We start from the raw sequence: 20,505 nt of genomic DNA on the forward strand, positions 1-20,505 counted from the left end.
GTGTATATTTCTCGTTATAAATAAATATAACTTAGTACATATAATGGAAGGTGAAGTTAGTGTAATTTGGCTGCTGTAAATTATGAGAAAACCATTAACTTGGGAAATTATTATTTGTATTTGTTTTGTGGCAATGTGTAGGCCAAGTGTACAATACACATAACAGACTGTTCCGTAAATTTAGTAAAACCAGAGTTTAGAGTGTAAACCAAAGTTATTTATTAATTTACTAACGTTTATGTCTTCATGACCACGGTTATCGATTTTCTCAGACAAACATTGTGCATTTGTTAGAGAGCTGCTGTGTGTACAACGACGAGAAACAAAGTCATGTTGGCAACGAGAAATACATATATGTATTTGCAATCACTTATTTATATGGAAAGATGTTACTTAGTCATCTTCAAGGTAAACTTGTAGGAAATCGAACCATAAAGTTCAGGACATTGAAATCTATATGTTATACAAAAACATTTTCAAGAAACTTCGCAATGATTTAACGAAAAGGAGAATTCCGGCTGTGAAATATATAGACTTCACTATGATTAATATCAAAGTCATGACGACAAGAATTAACAGTAAAACCACTCAGTTTTTGTGACGGGATCTCCAACATTCTATTAATAAATTGAAAATGAGATGCATAGTTGGATCTATTAAGTTTTCGAGACTATTATTAGAACAACATTCCTATATTTGTACGAGTACTTGTCAAATCAGGTTCATTGTTCTAAACTACTTTTCCGGATTTAATTTTAGAATTGATATTTCGACAAACTTTATGCATGTAAAAAATTGTTAGTTTTGTAAATTTAAACGTCAATTATTCCTTCATGACGTAACTTTAACATTAGAATTGTATTTGATTTTTTTCAGCGAAATTAGGGTCGTTTGTTAATCCACACCCAAAGCTGAAGTTAATATCATTGTAGAGACTCTGTAAAATTAGTGAATTAGTGATTAGTTTTTATAAAGTAGGTACCTATATTTATGTGAGGAATTTTGATTAGTTTGAGCGATTATATCCCTCGTGTCAGGAATTGAAGTTTTGTAAAAAACGAGCAAGGTCATAGTTTAATTACACTAAATCTGACAAGCCCAAGCATCAAAAATTTTAGACGTAATAACGTTTTAAGTTGGTACTATTTCTAGAAGGAAGTCAATATCCTGTTATTGCCATGTAAATGTGACCTGATAGTTCTGTGTGGAGGACATGCCATTGCATAAAAGAGCGCCATTTTTGTTAATTAGTCTTATGAAATAGCTGTTACGTCATACTACTGTTTGGAGTACAGGGAGATGTCTTTCTTTATCTGTTTTACATAAGGACGTTAGAATTTATTCGGGTTAAGAATCAAAATGTTGTTACGCACCAGTATATTTTATAAAAGACCCAAACCTCTAGTCGCACACATAACAGAATCAAAATATTTTATCGCAGGGTTCACAGACGACAGTAAAATTTCAAGTTCTAAACTAAAACGTTCCAGTAGGACAACTGTAACTTCCTCTTATTAATAGACATTTAGGAAAATTAAAGCGGTAAATTCACACGATTACTGGTAGCTGTTCTTCTTATGTAGCGGTTTGCAAAAACAAAAACTGGTCTAAAGTTATTTAACTCGAATTTCCTTTAGCCCCTCAAGCACAATCAAATAAGTCCAGTTTGTTGAATAAATTACAGAAAACATTGATTCTACAAATTTGTTTTTTATGATTACGTCTATGATAATTTTGTGAAAATACAAAAATCACTGTTTAATCACTAAATTAATTGATCCCGTTTATTAGCTTTTTAAACATCCTATAAAAGTAAATTCAAAAAAATAATATAATATTACTAAAGTGTAAACAAAGTGGCGACGTTAATAACTTTCTAGAAATACATATCCACGTTATTTAAAATATGGTTACGTTATTAAACCACAAACGTTTTAAATTTTAAATAGGATTTGTTTTGAGTAGCTGATTCAACAAATTTTGCTTAGCTTTTTCCATTGACAAGATCGTGTACTTCTTAAAACACATTTTAAATTTTACAACAATCAGCCCAGCAGTTTCGGAGATCGGTCTAATGGAATCGCTAGTAGATGTAGGTGATAGATAGATGAAAACAGGACTTAGTTTTTCATATTTTAGGAGCTATGAAATGTCAAGAAAACTTTAAATTAGCCATCCGTTGAGCTCACCCTCGGGAAGCAAAGACAGAAGTTAATCAAGTTATATTGTCGCTGTGTATTTGCTGGGGCAAGGTATTTTCCTACGCTAGGTTCTTCTTTGCTTTCATCTCACAAAATGATTCGTAGAAATAGACACTAAAAAATCAGCTGGAACTATTTGTTTATTAAAAACGAATTTTCTGTAGAATACCCTAATGCAGTGTTTTTTGACGATTTCTGTATGAATGAGTAGGGATCGATTACCTCTCGTCTCGTCATGGGGAATAGATTAAGAAATAAACAGTGTTGTACTGGCCATTTTTTGAGTAATGAATATCCAGATTCGCCTGGCATCCGAATCGTTTTTCAACAAGATGGTGCACCCACACACTATACTGTCGCGACCTTGTGTGGGTTTTCTTGAATAAATGGACTGGGAGACGCGGATACATTGAATGACAAGTGAGATCTCCCAACCTACAACTTCTTTTTGCGGAACTACCTTCAGTCGAGGGTAAATCACAATAAATCTCAATATATTAATGATTCAAAAATTCAAATATAATTAAAATCCGTTGTGTGAGTACGACAAGAGTCTTAATTTTACTATGATAAGTTAATTTTAGCTTTTGTATTTATTGCTTAAAAAGTTATGTGACGAATCGTGTTGTAGAAACGTCACGGATTTTTGTGCTTTTCGAGCTAGGGATTTATTATAAAATGGACCATTAGACGAATGGTTAATGCCACGTTTTTACGACGTTCATATCTTCTAGACTATAAAAACAATAGGTTTCCCGTTTTTGACTATCTGTCGGAGATTTTACTAGATATCTAACTTTGAAACTGCAGAGTTGAATTTGTGTGTTTTTGAATACTTTTCTGTTGGTTAAACGCTAGCTAAAGTTTGTTTATTCATTTCCACGATCAGTTTGATAGTCTCATTTCAGAATTTTGATGGGTAAATCCAATTTAGATTTTATAAACTAACATACTCCTGTACTTGTGGTTTATGGATCTGCTTTGAGTTTTTATCCTAAGCATTGGGTAATATAACAGAAACCGCTCCTCAATTCAATTGATTAGAACGTATGGTAATAACGCGAAGGTCGTGGGTTCGATCCCTTTATGAGCGACTTTTTTGTTACATTCTGACGTGTTCTCTATTTTTTTTTTAATAATAATAATAATTTCTTTATTGCCCAACGCGGTAAAATACACCAATTACAGGCACAAGTTAAATGAACAATTGTATGCAAAATCTAAAGGAGAATTAAACTCCGAAACGATAAATTACTACTGGATAAACTAATATTTAAATTAACCCAAAAATTAATGATAACACTAAAAGATTACCTACTTTTTCAAAAGAAATCTCTCAACACATTTTTAAATGTTAGATATCTCAGATGAAATATGTCAACATTATCACAAACTTCATTATATAAAGATGACATCAGATATAGCGACCATGTAAAAATCATATTTGTCCTGGGTACATTGTAGCTGAAGGTTGAATGATGTCTGGCACAAAAACAAATGCTCTATGGCCCCAATATTGACCCTTGAGGAACTCCTGAGCTTGTAATAAAAGAATAAGATACAAAGTTTTTATACTGCACAAATTGTGTTCGGAGTGTAAGATACAATCGAAAAAGGTGAATAATTTAGGATTGAAACCAAAATTTACAAGTTTTTAAAGAAGAATATTGTGGTCAATTTGATCAAATGCCTTTGCAAAGTCTGTATAGATGACATCGACTTGTGATTGATCTTCTAAACTTTCAGACACAAATTGTGAGAACGTTATAAGGTTTGTCGTTGTTGATCTACAATTTAAAAAACCATGCTGATGCACTGATACCTATATAACTTTTCACTTCGGGATAGATATAAGAATATAGAATTAATTCAAAAATTTTAGCAAAATTAGAAAGCAGGGAAATCGGTCTGACAGGACAAATCTTAGATTATTTCCACTTATTGGGATCTGATCTGAACCTGATGTCATACCTGGTTTCAATCTTTTTATGGCTGTTATCATATCATCTTCCGTGATCTTTAATATATTTACGACAGATGAGGTAGAATTTACAATGTCAGCTAAATAATATTCATCTAGTGGATCAGATTAAAAAAAAAATTGGCACTTACTATTTCAATAGGATTTTCAAACTTGTTATTACCAAAAGACACTTGGGTTGGAATTCTAGACTTACCTTTCTTAGCATTAATGTAACCCCGCAATTGCTTAGGATCATGATGTAGGTTAATTTGAATGTTGTTGATATACAATTTATAGACAGTATTTATGTGCTGTTTAAAAGGGCCCTAGTTTCTTTAAATTTCATTAGGTAAAAATGTAGACCTGAAGCTCTGTATTTCTTAAGATATTGAAATTTAAAGACGGGTACATGTTTACAAAATTTGTATATAGATTAAACAGGATATTATAAAAGCAATCAACCATAAAATCTACAGAGGAAAGAGTTTGTAATGACAACCAATCAGTAGATAGTTTATTTATTTACGGAAATCTCCTTTTTACTTTACAATTAACATAAAATAAATGCAGAAACAAACATAAATACCTATTCTTGTTACATTACAAAAATATAAATAATACCCCTTGCTATATTTACATCAACAAACATATACTTAAAATTTACTAAGCAAAATTATTATTATTATTTAGAATATTCAAAAAATTTTTCCTGAACAGAGTTTTGGAACTAGAAAACAGATCAAATGAACCAAACGCCGCAAATTTGTTACCTAATTCCATCTGTCTGTTTACTGGATGATTAGAACCCAATCTTGTGTTGGACAAAGGAATTCTAAATGTCTTAACACCACGTGTGCTACGGACATTGGAAGTAGGTACATAAAAACATAATCTTGACAGAATATCTGGTGCGATTGGATGATCATTGATGATTCCATGTAGAATACATCCATCGGTCAAGATTCTTCTTACATGCAAGGTTGGAATATTCATGAATTCCCTGACATATTCATAGTTTCCCAGATCATGTCTCCAATGAAGTTTGAATTCTATACATTGCACACATACTTTATAATAAGGAAACCAGACCGAAGAGCAGTATTCAAGCTGCGAACGCACATATTCATAGCTTTTTTGAACAAGGAATTATAATGATCCTTAAAGGTCAGTTTTGTGTCAAATATCACACCCAAATCTTTAATTTCGTCAACCATTTTCAGTGCTACCTTATCTATTTCATATATATTTTTGATTGTGTTCCTCGTTTTAGTACAACATTTATTGATGTTTAAAAACAAGTGGTTATTACGACACCATTTTTGCAAATTATCCAGATCAGATTGCAGCTTGACAACATCATCTTTAGAATCAATACGCCTGAATGATTTCAAGTCATTTGCATAAAGCAAATACATTGAATGATTGAAACAAAATTGTAAATCATCAATAAAAAGTAAGAAAAGAATTGAGGCACAGTGCGAACCCTGAGGTACACCTGAGGTGATATCGACACTTTGAGATATGGAACCCCCGATTTTCACTTGCTGCTATCTTCCCGATAGAAATGAATATAACCATCTAACTGTGTTTTGATGAAACCCAAGATGATGCAATTTAGAAATCAAAATATCATGGTTGACCCTGTCAAAGGCTTTAGCGAAATCAGTATATATAGAATCAATCTGGGCTTTATCTTCAAATGCTTCATTGATAAAAGCATAGTATGACAATAAATTCGAAAGAATTGATTTACCTCTAATAAATCCATGCTGATGTATTGATAAAACTGAAGATGATTTCCACTGCAGCTGTTTGGAAACAATATCATCTAAGATTTTAGGAACCACTGATTGATTGCACACACCCCTGTAATTTTCGATAGAAGTCCGCGAACCAGATTTAAATATCGGTAAACCATAACTGTTTTTCCACAAATCCGGAAATTCACAATCGTTAAGAGACGACTCAAATAGAAGAAACAAAGGAAGACACAAAGTAAATATGCATTTCTTCAGTACTACACTAGGTATGCCGGCTGGCCCTAACGAATAGGAACTCTTGAGATTACTGATAGACTGAAATACTTTCGAAAGTGAAACCTTCAAACCAAAATCAAATACTTTTTGATCAATGGGAAAATCACAAACATAATTCACAGCAGAGGAGTTGACGTAAACAGAGGAAAAATATTCCGCAAACAAGTTCGATATGTCATTAGTCATTACCGTTGTCTGCTGTGCTATCCCTAAGCGACATGTGATTAGGAATTTCACGGTCATTACTTTTACTACGAATAAATTTCCAAAGCGTGAATCCTTTGATACGTTGGCAATATAAGATGAATAAAGTTGATTATTTAGGTCTTTACAAGATGTTCGTAATGTTTTAAAAAGAAAATAGTCTTCCAGTTTCCCGGATTACTTAAATTTATAATGCGCCTTCTTTTTATGAAAGCACAAATTCTTAAGTTCGCCGTTAAACCAGACTGGATAAGATCTAACATTTTTAATAATCTTTTTAGGAATAAAATGATCAAAGCCAATACAAAGAATATCATAAAAAATCGACACTTTGTCATTTACATCTAGATCTTTGAAACATGAATCCCAATCAACAAAAGCTAGAAAATTATTTAAATAGTCATAATCACCTTTAGCAAAGTCAAAAACACAATGCTCACATACCAAGAACGCATCTGCGGTAAATAACAAGGACCAGGTGTAAGCAATGTGATGAATATTTCTATTAGATAAAAGATCCAAAGCAGTACAAATCACTAAATCATTGAGATTGGAAAAGATGAGATCTAGATATACACTCCTGTCATTTGGAACTCTATTTAACTGACTTAAATTTAAAAACGAATACGTGTTATTGATAACGTCAACGTTTTTACGAGACCTACAACATGACATCATCCCATCATCGTATTTAGTATCAGAAAATTTAGCAAAAATATTTTCTAAATCTTCGCAGTGCATTTCATAAACGGAAAGAGCTGAATCAGGAGGAATATAAACACCACCCAAGATCAAAACGATATTATTAATTTGTATCCTAACATAAAGCTTTTCCACAAATTGACCCACCGAAACAACTGAGGCACAGATATTTTTTTAACAGCAATTAAAACATCTCCACCTCTACTTTTATTACTAGTATTGGTGTTTCTATCTGCTCGAAAAATATTACAATCAGAAAAGCCAAGTTCAATATCGGAGATGTGAGGACCTAACCAAGACTCAATAATAACAATAACATCATAAATACCAGTGTTTATATTGTGAGTAAAATCTTCAATTTTTGAACCAAGAGTCCCTGCATTGTGAAAATAGAAATTGATCAGTTTTTTGACTGTTTTGCGGTGCCTTTTTTAGCAGTGATTTGTGCTAAATTATTTTTGAAACTCAGAGCAATGTTGTCTTCCCCTTTTGATTTTCGATCATTGAACTCCTTAAAAACAGCAGCATTTGATTCCCGTTGTAACTTTGTTTGGTCGGGCCGAAACTGACGTAGCTTGTTGCGATTAACTTTATTAGATCTTAAAACAGATTGTGCTTCTTCGTTGTTCTCAAAAATCAACTTTAACGGTCGTGTAGGATTAGGTTTAGGGGACCCCAGTCGTAAGATCTTTCTGGGTTGCGGAAACGATCCCAATGGATCCAAAACTGAGCTAATGTGATTAAGATCACTTTTAACCCTTGTCTTCTGCCATTCTTTCAGTAGATTCTGGTACGTTAAAAATTAAAACGTTCTTGCTACGCTCAACCCGGTCGTTAATTTCATTCACCACCTCATTGACGTTAGTAGAAATTTCTGTTTTTGGAAAGGCGCCGTTAATATGATTTGCTGGAATTTATCGTCAATTATCTTAGCCAACTCCAGTTTCAAATCAGTCTTAAGTTTGCTGAGTTGCTTCTCAAAAATTTGTATATCATTGTAAAGAGAGATAAAGTCAGCTTTATGAAAGTTGAAGGCACTTATATCATCATTATCATTGTCGTAACGTGGAAAATTAACCGATTTATCAACTGAGAAGGTACATACTAAAGATAGTGCTTGGTGATAATTGTCCTCTATTACCATTGGATTATCACAGCGGCTGACTTACCATTGAACATTCGAAAATACTAAGTCTAGAAATTCATTATTAGAAATAAAGATATTATTTATTTGATATAAATTAAAAAAATGTGCAAATGACTGTAGACGAAGAATTATTTTATTAGGGATATTGTCATTCAAATTTGGAAGATTGAAGCCACCTATTAGAATTATATTTTTAAGACGTAAAGACTCTTCCTCAAAGAAATCATGAACAGCACTTAACCCGTCAAAGGACGGAGTACAGGGAAAATGTATTACAAAAACCGAGAGATATTGCAAACCAAGTTTTAATTTACATCCAACAAGATCCATAGATGGATTATTAGTTTGAAAAACTTGAATATCAATTTTTTCAACCGAAACACCACCACGAGTTACGTTATTAGCTATCAGATTTCGATCAGACCTAAACACCCTGTAAACATCTGTTAAAATAAACTCAGAATTCGGTATAAAGTCAATTAACCACGTTTCTGTTACACAAGTTAGGTATATCAAAATCAGAATCACTTGAAGAAACCAAAAAATCATCCATTTTGTTTTTAAGGCTACGAACATTTTGGTAATATCAGCTAAACTTGTTTACAGAATTGGGCAGGACTAGTTTAAAAAAGGCTTTTTCTGGATTGTCGGAACACCACATACGTATATATTTAATAAACAAATCTAGTTCACCATCTTCACGTCTGTTGTTCATTTGGTTCATTAACTCCTTGTGGTACAGCCTTTGCTTATCAGTTTTGTCTGATGATTTGAAGTGCGGAACAGCATCAACATTACGACGTTTCTTTTTTATTAAGCCTAATACATAGAATACATCATTTTCTTCTTTAAGTGTTAATTTGATAGACCGAATCTCATTGATATCAAACTTGCCAAGTCGAATTGGAGTTCAAATTTGCTATGGGATGGAAGAAAGCTGATTACTAGGATCATCTTATAGAATTTTCAGAAAAGCGGAAACCATTTCAGGGTCTTTGCTCTTTCTGGTTTCATTATTTAGAGACGGATCTTGCTCAGGCATACTATATAAAATGATATTGGTTTTACGTTTCTGGCGTTCAACTACCTCATGTATTATATTAATTCAGTATGTAGTAATTTTTGCTAGATTATTCACGTTCTGCCAGACAATTGATGATGAAGTGTGATAATCTGATAATAAAACCAAAGTGTTCGAGTTGTATTAATTGCATTTTTCTTTCTACTTTTAGAAAATGGACCTTTAGTACCACTTCCGACTCCCGAGGCGACGAGTTCAGGCACGACGGGAAAAATACCAGATCTCAAGTGCAATGGCGATAGCAGTAAGTCATTTCTGTTATTAGTTTCTATTTAATGCCAGTAGGATATTTATTGTTTAATGCATAAGTTTTCACTTAATTTTTGTTTATGATATATGTATAATAAATACGCGTCCTGAAGTTGATTAGTTAGAACATCTTCAGGCGTAATAGTAATAGTACTTGAAAACCAATACGAGTGGCTCTTGCTGAAAACCCGCACGTCATTAGTGCATAATAAATAAAATAAACTCAGAAGACTAAAGTTTACCGTTTCATGTTTTTAGTATGAGGATGTTATTAAATGTAATAATAACTTTATCTGTTAACGAGGGACAATAGTAATCTCTACAAGTTATCTCGTCTCTTGTTGTATGAACAGGCTCATTAAGTATATCATAATTTTTTCTATAAAAGCTTCGCAACCTTTATTTATATCCATAAAACAACCTACTCTGCTCAGTCAACATTTATAAATGCATTGTACGGACCCACGAAGATTCCATTTTTCTGTTTGTTTTTTTAATTTATCGACTTTATAACTTGCTACAATCCCCAAGCTTATCAGCCCTCCTAAAGATGGCAGCATTCGATGCTCGAATATGAACTTTTCGTATCGATTACACAGGACGAGTTCAAATCGAATGGGAAACTGGCAGAGGTGCAACCCTGAATCTGCAAAACTGGACCAATCCGACTGCGAATTCAATAAACTCGGGTCGAGGTTACTCGTTATCCTGCTAATTTTAGAACATAGAGAATCTCGAAACGACCAACCACAAAGCACAAAACAAAAAAAAAGGTACACTTTTTATCCTTCGGGGATTTTTGGAAAAGCACTGCTTTAGATATATTACCCAAGAATAAAAGTGTAAGTTGTCTCGTGTGGGTTTTCTGCTAGCTAAACGACCTTTCCACACACATTTTTCATCGCGGAAAGTCTGGAAGCAGAGTTGAAGGGGTGTTAAAGGAAGGACTTTTGGGACTGGAGCGAAGGAAAAACAGTTGAGGGCCGACAACTGAAAAAGCACGACGTGTTTTAAATTACCTAGCCGTATTAAATGTGGTATTTAAGTTTGGGGTATTTGTTTTGGGCGAGTTTTACATTAAATGCTACATGGAGAAATAATTGTTCTAACAAGATTTTTGCGTGTGGTTTTAATTTAATTTTTTGAAGCCCAGTATTTTTTAATTAACTTACAGAACTTGTGTACTAGTAATATCTATATAATGTTAATATCTTAACTAAGTAAGCAGTGGAAATTTTAATTAACCGATTCCATCTGCAGCAGGCGGTGTAATATTTTATTTACTGCTCTATTTAAATCGGCGACGACTTGAGCATATTCTGCGCATAATCTGAAGATTAAATCTGTAATAAAATAATAATTTCTATACAACAATACGACAAGTGTAGAACCACAAAACTCAACATTAAATTATGCTAATTGTTTGACATACAACTTATCCACTTCATTTTATTAACACCATAAGCGTATACTTTTTGTTTATACATACATAAAATATTGCATATTTATGAAAATAAGCTTGTAAGAGGTGAATCAGAACATGAAAAAATATATTAGTTGCTCTATTATAAAAAAAAAAAACTAAGTTGTATGTTGCGCTTCAAAAAACGGGATTTTTTTGTGATTTTTTTTTCATGTCTAATAACAATTGACAAGGTATCAAGGAATGCGTGCGTAGTGACTCACCCTGTAGATTTACTCTACACAGTTAACATAAAAGTACCTTTAAATACTATTTTTTTAAGCGTTAAGTTTGTAAATTTGTACAAAAATTCTTGTTATCACAGACTCCATAAAAATCGAAAAATTCGCCAGCATTATTGTAAATTACTCATACCGAAGTATTTGATTTGCACATTGCGTGTTGATTCCATGAACGCGTGTATTTATTGATGTTATCGGATTAATCTTTAAGTAAACCTTCTGTTGTTCACACCCACTTCGTTTCGGATTACCCTCATAGTTTTTATTATTATTATGATTGGTTTTTGGTGTAAGAAAAGATTGTGGAACTTTTGGATTTTATTTCTATGTAGATACCGTTCCTGTAGACGTTTACAGTATACTTTTTTCGTCAATAGAATAATTTTAACACAAAGACATTAGAAATGTACGTTCAACGCTAACGAAAAATTGCACAATTTTTTAAATTAATTAATAAAATGACTGTGAGTGGCTAAAGAGACAAACTCATGCTGCATTTCTTTTGTGTTTCTTTATCGTGTTATGTTTATTGGATGCATTTTTTTTCACAATTTTTTATTTTGTAGAAATTCGACTGTATATTGAGTATTTTTAACGTGCTGCAGGACTGAATGGTTTTTTGTTATTTGTGAACAGAAGCAAATAATGTTAAAAAATGGAGTTCTCATATCTCCAGGGAAAGCAAGATAATAATCATTAATCACAAACAAAGAAACAAATGGAACGAAGGTATTACTTACAGTATTTCCCTAGCTTACCCTCGGGAAGTAAAAAATATTAGCATAAATTTTAATAAAAATCGTATTACTGAAGACCATATAAAATATGTTTCTTCTTAAACAGAAATAAGAAAAAAAAGTAGATTCTCGCTTGTAGGCACATGGCAATATGTTCAATTTGCTTTAAAACACGAGTAATTTTCTATTTCGTTTTTAATAATGACGAAAGAGCAAAATATGTCAAGATGTGTTGATGTCTCAAATCTCTTGGTCTAATGAAGTACGTATAAAGATTGTGATAAATAGTTTTAAGTCGTGCGTTCTGAATTTTGTTAAACTGGCTGAAGACTTTTTTTCGATCAACTATAGAAAACATGTACTTCTGTAAATTAACAATTTGTGCTTGTCATTATAAATAGCATTGCTTTATACTCCTGAATTCCATCTTGAAGTATATGAAAGAAAGAAATCAAATGGTAAGGAAGACTGATACGAGAAGATTTCTAAATATTAATGAAGACAAAACAAGAGTTAAAGTTTCAAAAGAGCAATACACAACAATTAAATTTTGTGAGATTAAAATTGGACATCAGATAATTTTTACGATGGAAACATTCATCAACAAAATATTTACGTAACAAAACTAGCAAAGATTTATAAAAATAAAAGATCCGGTGTGAAATAAACTTGTGCAAATAAAAATATTATGTGAGGTTAAAACTTCAGAGCACGAAATTTACGTTCAATTAAAATTATACAACAAAGGAAAATCACTGAGATTAAAATTGCGAGATAGAGAAATATTGTATGAGGTGAAAAATTGCAAAGCTAACAAAATTTACATGAGATTAATACTTGCCACATTTGATCAACGATTCAAACAAAGAGTTTCATTACGTTAAATTATGTCATGATCCAAGTGATTGGTTACTCAAAAAAAAACAATTTACTTTGAGAGTTTATAGTACCGTGAACTGGTTACCCCAACAAAACACATAATATGTAAATAAACTCAAAAATATGCAGTCATCGTTGCGAGGAAAAAGCGTCTCCGTGATGTAAATTTTAACGTTGCGGGGAAATGCCTCGGTGATGCAATTTTTAACGTTGCGAGGAAATGCCTCGGTGGTGTAATGATGATAACGATGATAATAACGATGATAACAGTCTAAGGGAAGAAATTGTTTTAACCCTCCGCCAGTTCACGGTATGAATTAGTTAATTTTACTGCCGTAAATGAACGGTTAGCAATTTTGTGTGAAAAATGAAGAAGTGTTATAATGTAACACTTACGTATATGCATCCAGAAATCTCATTCATAACTTGTAAACAAAGGTTGTTATCCTGACTAAGTGAAATTCATGAAATCTCCTAGTAAGTGTCTGTTTAAATAAATCTAATGTCTGTTAAATTGTGTTAGAAATAGTTAACGATTAAAACCTGATCGGTGAATTTACAAACAATGAATTAAATTTACAGCACGATTAATTTTCGTTAAACAAAGGCTTTCTCTCTTTTATTAACTATCAAACCAACTAATTCAACCTAGCTAACTTACAGCGTCTTTTCAATATGCACCCACTAGACCAAACCACCAAGTAATGGCTCACGCTTTCATCATGTTCTCGCCATGCCGCTGTGTTGTCAAGGCCAACTATCGCCCTCTAACTAAACAAGCAGAACTACCAACTAACCCCAAGCAGTAACGTGCACATGGTTGCCTATATTTAACGATTTTTGATTGAATGTTTTTTTTCTCAAATTCAAATTATTCAAATGTGATTTCGCGCCGCTGTTCATTTTATTCATTTCCTACGGCAAAAAAATTGTGTGGTGAGTACGGAAAAAATTGTTAGGCCACAACTTAAGAAACAAATGAAACCATTCATTAGTTTAATAAAAGAGTATCAATATGAAACTAAAATTTTTGACTGGAAAGTGTATAAAGAAGTAAAAGATTGCAAGAGAGATCTTTAGTGTAGGTATTAGAAAGATTATTATTAAAGAACAGAATTGAATAATGACTACGGTGAAAGCAGGAATCATGAAGTTATACAAGAAAGCCGAAAGGAAGTGAGAACGTGGGGTGAACGAAGAGGTGAGCAGTAACGAGATCGTTTCAGTCAAGTAGAATGGAAAAATACGAGCTAAATAAATAAACGAATATAACAATGACTTTGACAGGAAAGCAAAACGAGAAGTTTAAAGAATCCAGATATAATGTTACAAATGCGGCCCTTATAATAATTAATAAGTTCCAAAATATGTAAGAGAAGAGAACGTAACGCTACTTGTCCACTGGAGAGTAACTCTCACGAGAGTTTCAGAGTTAAGGGTGCAATTAATTGAGATATCATTACCGTGAAACATGTAAACGGATTTTTCCGAGACTGCACTTCGTACTTCGAAACTTGTTCGTATTGTGGGAGTCGCTCTCGGGACTCAGGTAGGAACGCAGGCCGTTTGCACTCGAGTCCCAATCATAAACAGGTCATATTTTTTTTATTTGTTAAAACGCACAACTGCACTCAGGCTAATAAAATTTAATAGACCGTTTGCACGCGACCCTATCTATTACTTTATATAATTTCGTCATAAAATTTTAGCCTTGCTATAAAAGGGACAGAACAATAGTAATAAAAAAAAATGTGTATATTTGCTATAGTATACAACGAATACCAATGAAGAGAAAAAGTAACCCACAATTTACAAAATATGTATTGACAATGTTAAAGAAAATTGCACATACCAAATAATCTAAATAAAAGTACAGGTGCATAGAGCAGTTAAGTATGATATAAAAAAAGTTGGAGTATAATATTTGTCCCTAAATGTCTAGTTCTGATAAAAATAACACAGTAGTCACTTCTTTGGTAAGTCTGAATGGCCGCCTTTTTTAGATTAAATTTCTTGAAAATTTATTTCTCCTAATAATAATAAGGATTTATTTCCAACAGACGACATTGTCTATGGTGGAAACTTAATACACTAACATTATTGAAATTGTTTCTAAAAGAACCTAACAAAATAGAAAAATATAAATGAAAAACGAAAGCAAATTAGATCACAGCAAACCTTACATCGTATTAAAGTTGTAACAAATAGCAGTAAGTTTTACTTTACATTTTTTGCGTTACTAAAATTTTCATAAAATATGTCTACATTATGATTTATTAAACTATTATTACACAGTCTCACACATCAAATAAGCGGATTATTGAAATTATGGAATGTACTAGGCACCTGATAATAAAATGTTGTAGGCGTTCGACAGTTTACGCGGGGGTAGATAAACTGAATATTTTGTAATATTGATGGACAGAACATTTTGACACTTATAAGTTTCTGAATAAAGGTTACACAGGCTACATTTCTCCGCGCATAGAGGAAATATTCGTCAACTATATTACATAACGCCTCTGATGCACAGTGTTGAGGCGGATATGAACCACACATTTTAAAATAAATAAATTTACACATTTTCAATAAGATTAATATAAATTTTATAATGTGGTGCCCAAACTACTCAACAATATTCAAGCTTACTTCGAACTAATGTATACAACAAAAGTTTAAAACTAAATATACCTACCTTTAAAATCCGCTCCATTTCTAAATATAAAACTTAAATTTTTCAAAGAACTGGTCACGATATGTTCGATGTGCGGTACAAAAGACAACGTGTAATCAAATATTACACCTAGATCCTTACTTTCATTACACATTTGTAGTGGCAAACCATTTATGTTGTAATAAAAATTTAATTTACCTTTCTTGTTATTCTCATAATTTTGCACTTGTCAATGTTAACGTCAATTTTATTATTATGACACCAACTAAACTATCTATGAACAGGCATTATTATATTCACTATCTTTAGATCATCTGCATAAATAAAACTTTTTGTTTGAAGATTCTTTACGACATCATTAAAAAATATGGTAAAAAGCAGAGGACCTAAATTGGAGCCTTGAGCCACCCCACTATTTACATCTATTTCAAGAGACTTACATCTACCATACTCAACATATTGTTTTCTTTCTATAATCATTGACCTCAGTAATAACTCAACAAATCATCACAAAATCCAAACATTTCAAGTTTTTTTAAAAACACGCAATGATTCACCCTGTCAAACGCTTTAGTCAAATCGGTAGATATCAGATCTACTTGGAAATTATTATCTAAAGCTGGTGACACAAATTGCTTAAATTTATATAAATTAGTGGTGGTTGATTTTCCTTTGACAAAACCATGTTGTTGTGGCACAATATAATTTACAACATGTGAATATATTACATTAGATAATATAGTTTCAAATAATAATTTGGAAAAGTTTGATATAATATTGGACACACTTTTGACAATTTCGCTTGTACGGAGATGTGGATGATTTCAACACTAAATTAAAGATATATTTAAGGGGTCTTAACAAACATCTAATACAGTCAAGTACAAAAAACGCAAAACAGAGCTAAAATTACAAACTTGTTGAAGTGAGAGAGAGACAGACAGTTGTTATAACCACAAATCTCACAGATGTTAGTATTCGTATCACAATTATTATCACATCCAGGAACATTATTATCACAGAAAACGGTGGAAAGATTGTAAGCGTTGACAATCTCTTGTGGAAAGGACACTACATTGTCACCTAATGTCACTTCGTTTAAAATCATGCGATATGGAATTTTCAAATCGCAAATACTCATTACGACTTTCACTGTGGATGTCACGTCCAAGATTTTTTTCTTTATTAATATGATGTAAGCCTTTGTTTTCCCTACACAAATTCCAGTTCTTTTAATTTATTTTATCAATGATGGATTTAGTGAAGAGGGCATTTAGCACATTTGGTATTAACTCTACATTTGGGTACATGTTGATCGAATAAATCATAGATTATTTTATAAAGATAATCACACGCAATATCCACAGCCTCGATGTTTTCAATAAAAGACCATTCAACTGACCATAAGCCGCATATAGATCTTCCAAGTTGGCTTTATAGAAGTTAAATTTGATGAGTTCTGATTTTTGCTTGACAGAAATATTTTCTTGATGAATAAGTGAATAAGTGAAACAGACTGGTAAACAACATTGAAATGATCAGTTGACAAAAAAGGTCTAATATCCTTGCATGTGTATTAATAATTCTGTTGTGTTGTCTAATACTATGTAAAGAAATAAAATTACTATAAAGTTTGAATAAATTAGATGTCTTCCTTTCTCTCACACATTCAGCGTATTCAGAGATATTGAAATCGCCCAAAATAATTAACGGGTTCGACAAATCCAAGTGATTCTCGAGGTGTTCAAAAATTTGTATGTAGTTCCTAGTTTGCTATGATGACGGAATATAAATTGCTACCACAGTTATTTTTGATTTTTTGTTTGAAATTTTGGTTGCCACTATTTCACTGTGTGGAATAGGTGATATAACATCTAGTTTCTTAACAGCAAATTTGTCGTTTACTGCAATTAAACCCCGCCACCTCTTCCACATATTCTCATCTCGAACTACATTGAAATAACTTGGAAGTAGTTCACTAGACAACACGCTACTGGTTAACTATGTCTCTGTTAAGGCTACAATTTCTTCATCAATGGTACATACATTAGTATAGAAGTTACTTATTTTAGTATTTAGACCCCTGACATTTTGATAAAAACTGTTGAATATATAACTTGATTTTTGCAGAGGTGTTGTAAAAGTCTGTTGGGTTCCTAAGCGTTTTTTATCTCAATCTTTTGAATTTTCGGCACTCCGTTTGAATATTTTAAAACCATGCCAGTTTCACCCTCTTTTTTGCTATTTCTAAATTCAGTCCTTATTAAAAAGCATTGATTCTGTTGGCGCTTCGTTAAATCTCTATTAAGGTAAAACTGGTTTTTACGATTATAAGTTCTTAGGACTCCATATGCATGCTGAGGAGTTGCAAACGAGATTCTCATTGGGTGTATTTTTTCATTCATAAACCTACCTAACCGATCACAAGACATAATTTTTATACTATTTTCCTTCCCATTATCACTGGAAAAGATTGTTTTCTTAACACGACTCATGCTTAATTTGGTGTTTTTCTCTGATTCGGGTAAATTAAAAAAAATTAAATTGTACAATCGACGATTTCTTTCCTCAACCTCATTGATTATTTCTTCAGTCGATAAAATATCTTTATCAGGTAATGGCACCTTACCTTGGTTATTTTTCACATAATGGATTTTTCGAACATTCAATCTAAATCGCTCTTAATCCAGAACATCCAGTATGGACCAATTTTCTGCAGATGTCACAGGCCACACAATCCGTGTTTCTTGTTTTCTTTCCACAAACCGTGCATATAGACCTATTTAATATTTCAATCACAGCAATACTTAAAAAAACAATAATAATTTCAATGATATCGATAATAACATAGATTTCTGTTTGAATGTTCTTCAATATGTCGACAAATACAAACAATGATTGGTGGATCAAATAAATATTTTGATAGAAATGGCTCTGGAAATATTTACAGCCATTTGTTATTCTCGATGCACTTGGCAGATCAGCTGATAGCCCATATAATCGGTGTAGACTGAGCATCTTCGGATATGTGTGTGTCCTATTACAAACTATTCAAAAAAACAGCCGAGTGCAAGCAAGTGTTCACTGGGATTGGGATTTTGTTACCTGAGCGAGGCCAAATATCCATTGGCGTCAGGTATATGCAGTTTTGCTTATTCACTTGAGGGTAGGCCCGAGCCCAGGGTTTATCCCGGACATTTATGTAGACGTAACTTAAAAAACAAAATTATAGTACCAAATTTGGTGTTGACGCTTTGAAGCAGTGGAGAGGGTTCTCACAACATATGGGAAAGGGCGGGTAACAATAGAACATTTTGTATGAATGTAAAGAAATCAGACAAATGAACGAAAGTAGGAGGGAGGTTTTGAATGGTGACGGATATGGGGTAAAACAGATTAAAGAAGTGGACAAAACCGGACAAATGAAAGGGGTGGACACTAACTGCTTCTGTATGGTTGTTGGGGTAATTAGTGTGTGTACAATATCCTTTATCTGCTCGTTTTGCAACCAAAAGGACAAAATAAATCAGTTGTTACGAAACATTTTATTTTGACAAAAATGCTCTACTTCCTGCTAATTAACGAAAAATGGGCCCGTAAATTCAATGGATTTTAAAATTTACGATTCCGCATAAATTTGGATTGAAAGAAACCTCTATTAGAGGATGACAGATCATAAATTGGTCTTGAATTCAAGTGAAAGCGTCGCATTGCCTAAAGAAATTGGCCATTGTGTACTTTATGGTCAGTGGTAAGCAGCTATTGTGGGCTGCGGTGTAAAGTAAATTTATTGGAGGTTGTAAATTATGAAATAGTTGTTAAAATAAAGATAAATAGCTGGATTAATTAATGAAATTAACTGTCGACATGAAAAATACGAAAAAAAAACAGAATGTGTTTTGTTATGCCAAGGCCCGAATTGCATTACTTTAAAAAAAAATGTGTCCTCTTTGTAGGTTAATTTTTGTAATATTAATCCTGCAAATTTTAGATTTATGTGTTAAAAGTAAGTGGTGAGCCAATCTGTATACTGAAGAAATATAATTACAATTAAAAAATCAAAATATGTACATCAATTTACCAAAAATCATTTTGCTGTCCAAATGAATGCGGATAGAAAAAAAATGTGTGAAACTTGTTCGCGAAAGGCCTTATTATATCATTAGCGCCACTTCAAAAAATCAAAAACTTTCCTCACACATGAAGCACATTCAAATAAATCTAGATTTATGTAATCTTCTTCAGAACTTCCATTTAATCAATAAAATTAATGAACTCATTCATTCATATTTTTTACTGCTTTAGTGCTTTCCCGTTTCCGTCTGTCTGTCTGTATCCATTTTTGTTAGACAAGTTATCTCCGAAATTACTGAACCGATTCTCGTCATATTTTGTATTACGTTAGGAATATCATGTAGATGGTTAAATACTTACTAAAATTTGGCTAATCATCCCCACCACCAATGGGATGACGTCATTTCCAAAATTTATAATAAAAAGTTTTTAAATTTTTTTTTAATAAGATACTTCTGCACTTGTGGTGTGCGAATGTGTGTCGAATTTTCACTCTAGACATCCTATGTCTATTATGATTCGTAGATATTTAAAAGTTTCAGCTTCGTCAAAGCTGTACTGTCCTATTTGTAAACTGCCCAGCTGTTTATTTTTCTTCCTGTCGCAGTGCATGTTCTTTGTTTTGGATTCGTTGATCGCCAGCCCTCTTTCTTTGGATTCTTGTTCTATGATTTGAAATATATTCTCTAAATGTTTCTTCCTTCTGGTGATAATCACTATGCCATCTACGTATGCAATTATTTGTACTGATTTCTGGTTTAACGTACCTATGTTTTCTATTTGCTTTAGTATGCAATCCAGAGATGTAATGAATGAATAACGTTGTCGACAGTGTATCTCCTTGTCTTGTTCCT

General features: G+C 32.5%; 1 protein-coding gene across 5 annotated transcripts in view; it reads left to right on the plus strand.

The window, feature by feature from the left end:
* LOC135125757 (phosphatase and actin regulator 1) overlaps window positions 1-20,505 on the plus strand; it is a 216,940-nt gene that overhangs the window by 13,393 nt on the left and 183,042 nt on the right. For all 5 annotated transcript variants that reach the window (XM_064051424.1, XM_064051420.1, XM_064051426.1 and 2 more), the window contains exon 2: window positions 9,486-9,578. In XM_064051424.1, the coding sequence (XP_063907494.1) occupies window positions 9,486-9,578 (93 nt within the window). The remainder of the gene's footprint in view (window positions 1-9,485; window positions 9,579-20,505) is intronic.

Source organism: Zophobas morio, unplaced genomic scaffold (assembly GCF_036711695.1).
Source record: "Zophobas morio isolate AGI-343-1 ecotype UQ-CSIRO unplaced genomic scaffold, CSIRO_AGI_Zmor_V1 ptg000009l, whole genome shotgun sequence".
NCBI lineage: Eukaryota > Metazoa > Arthropoda > Insecta > Coleoptera > Tenebrionidae > Zophobas > Zophobas morio.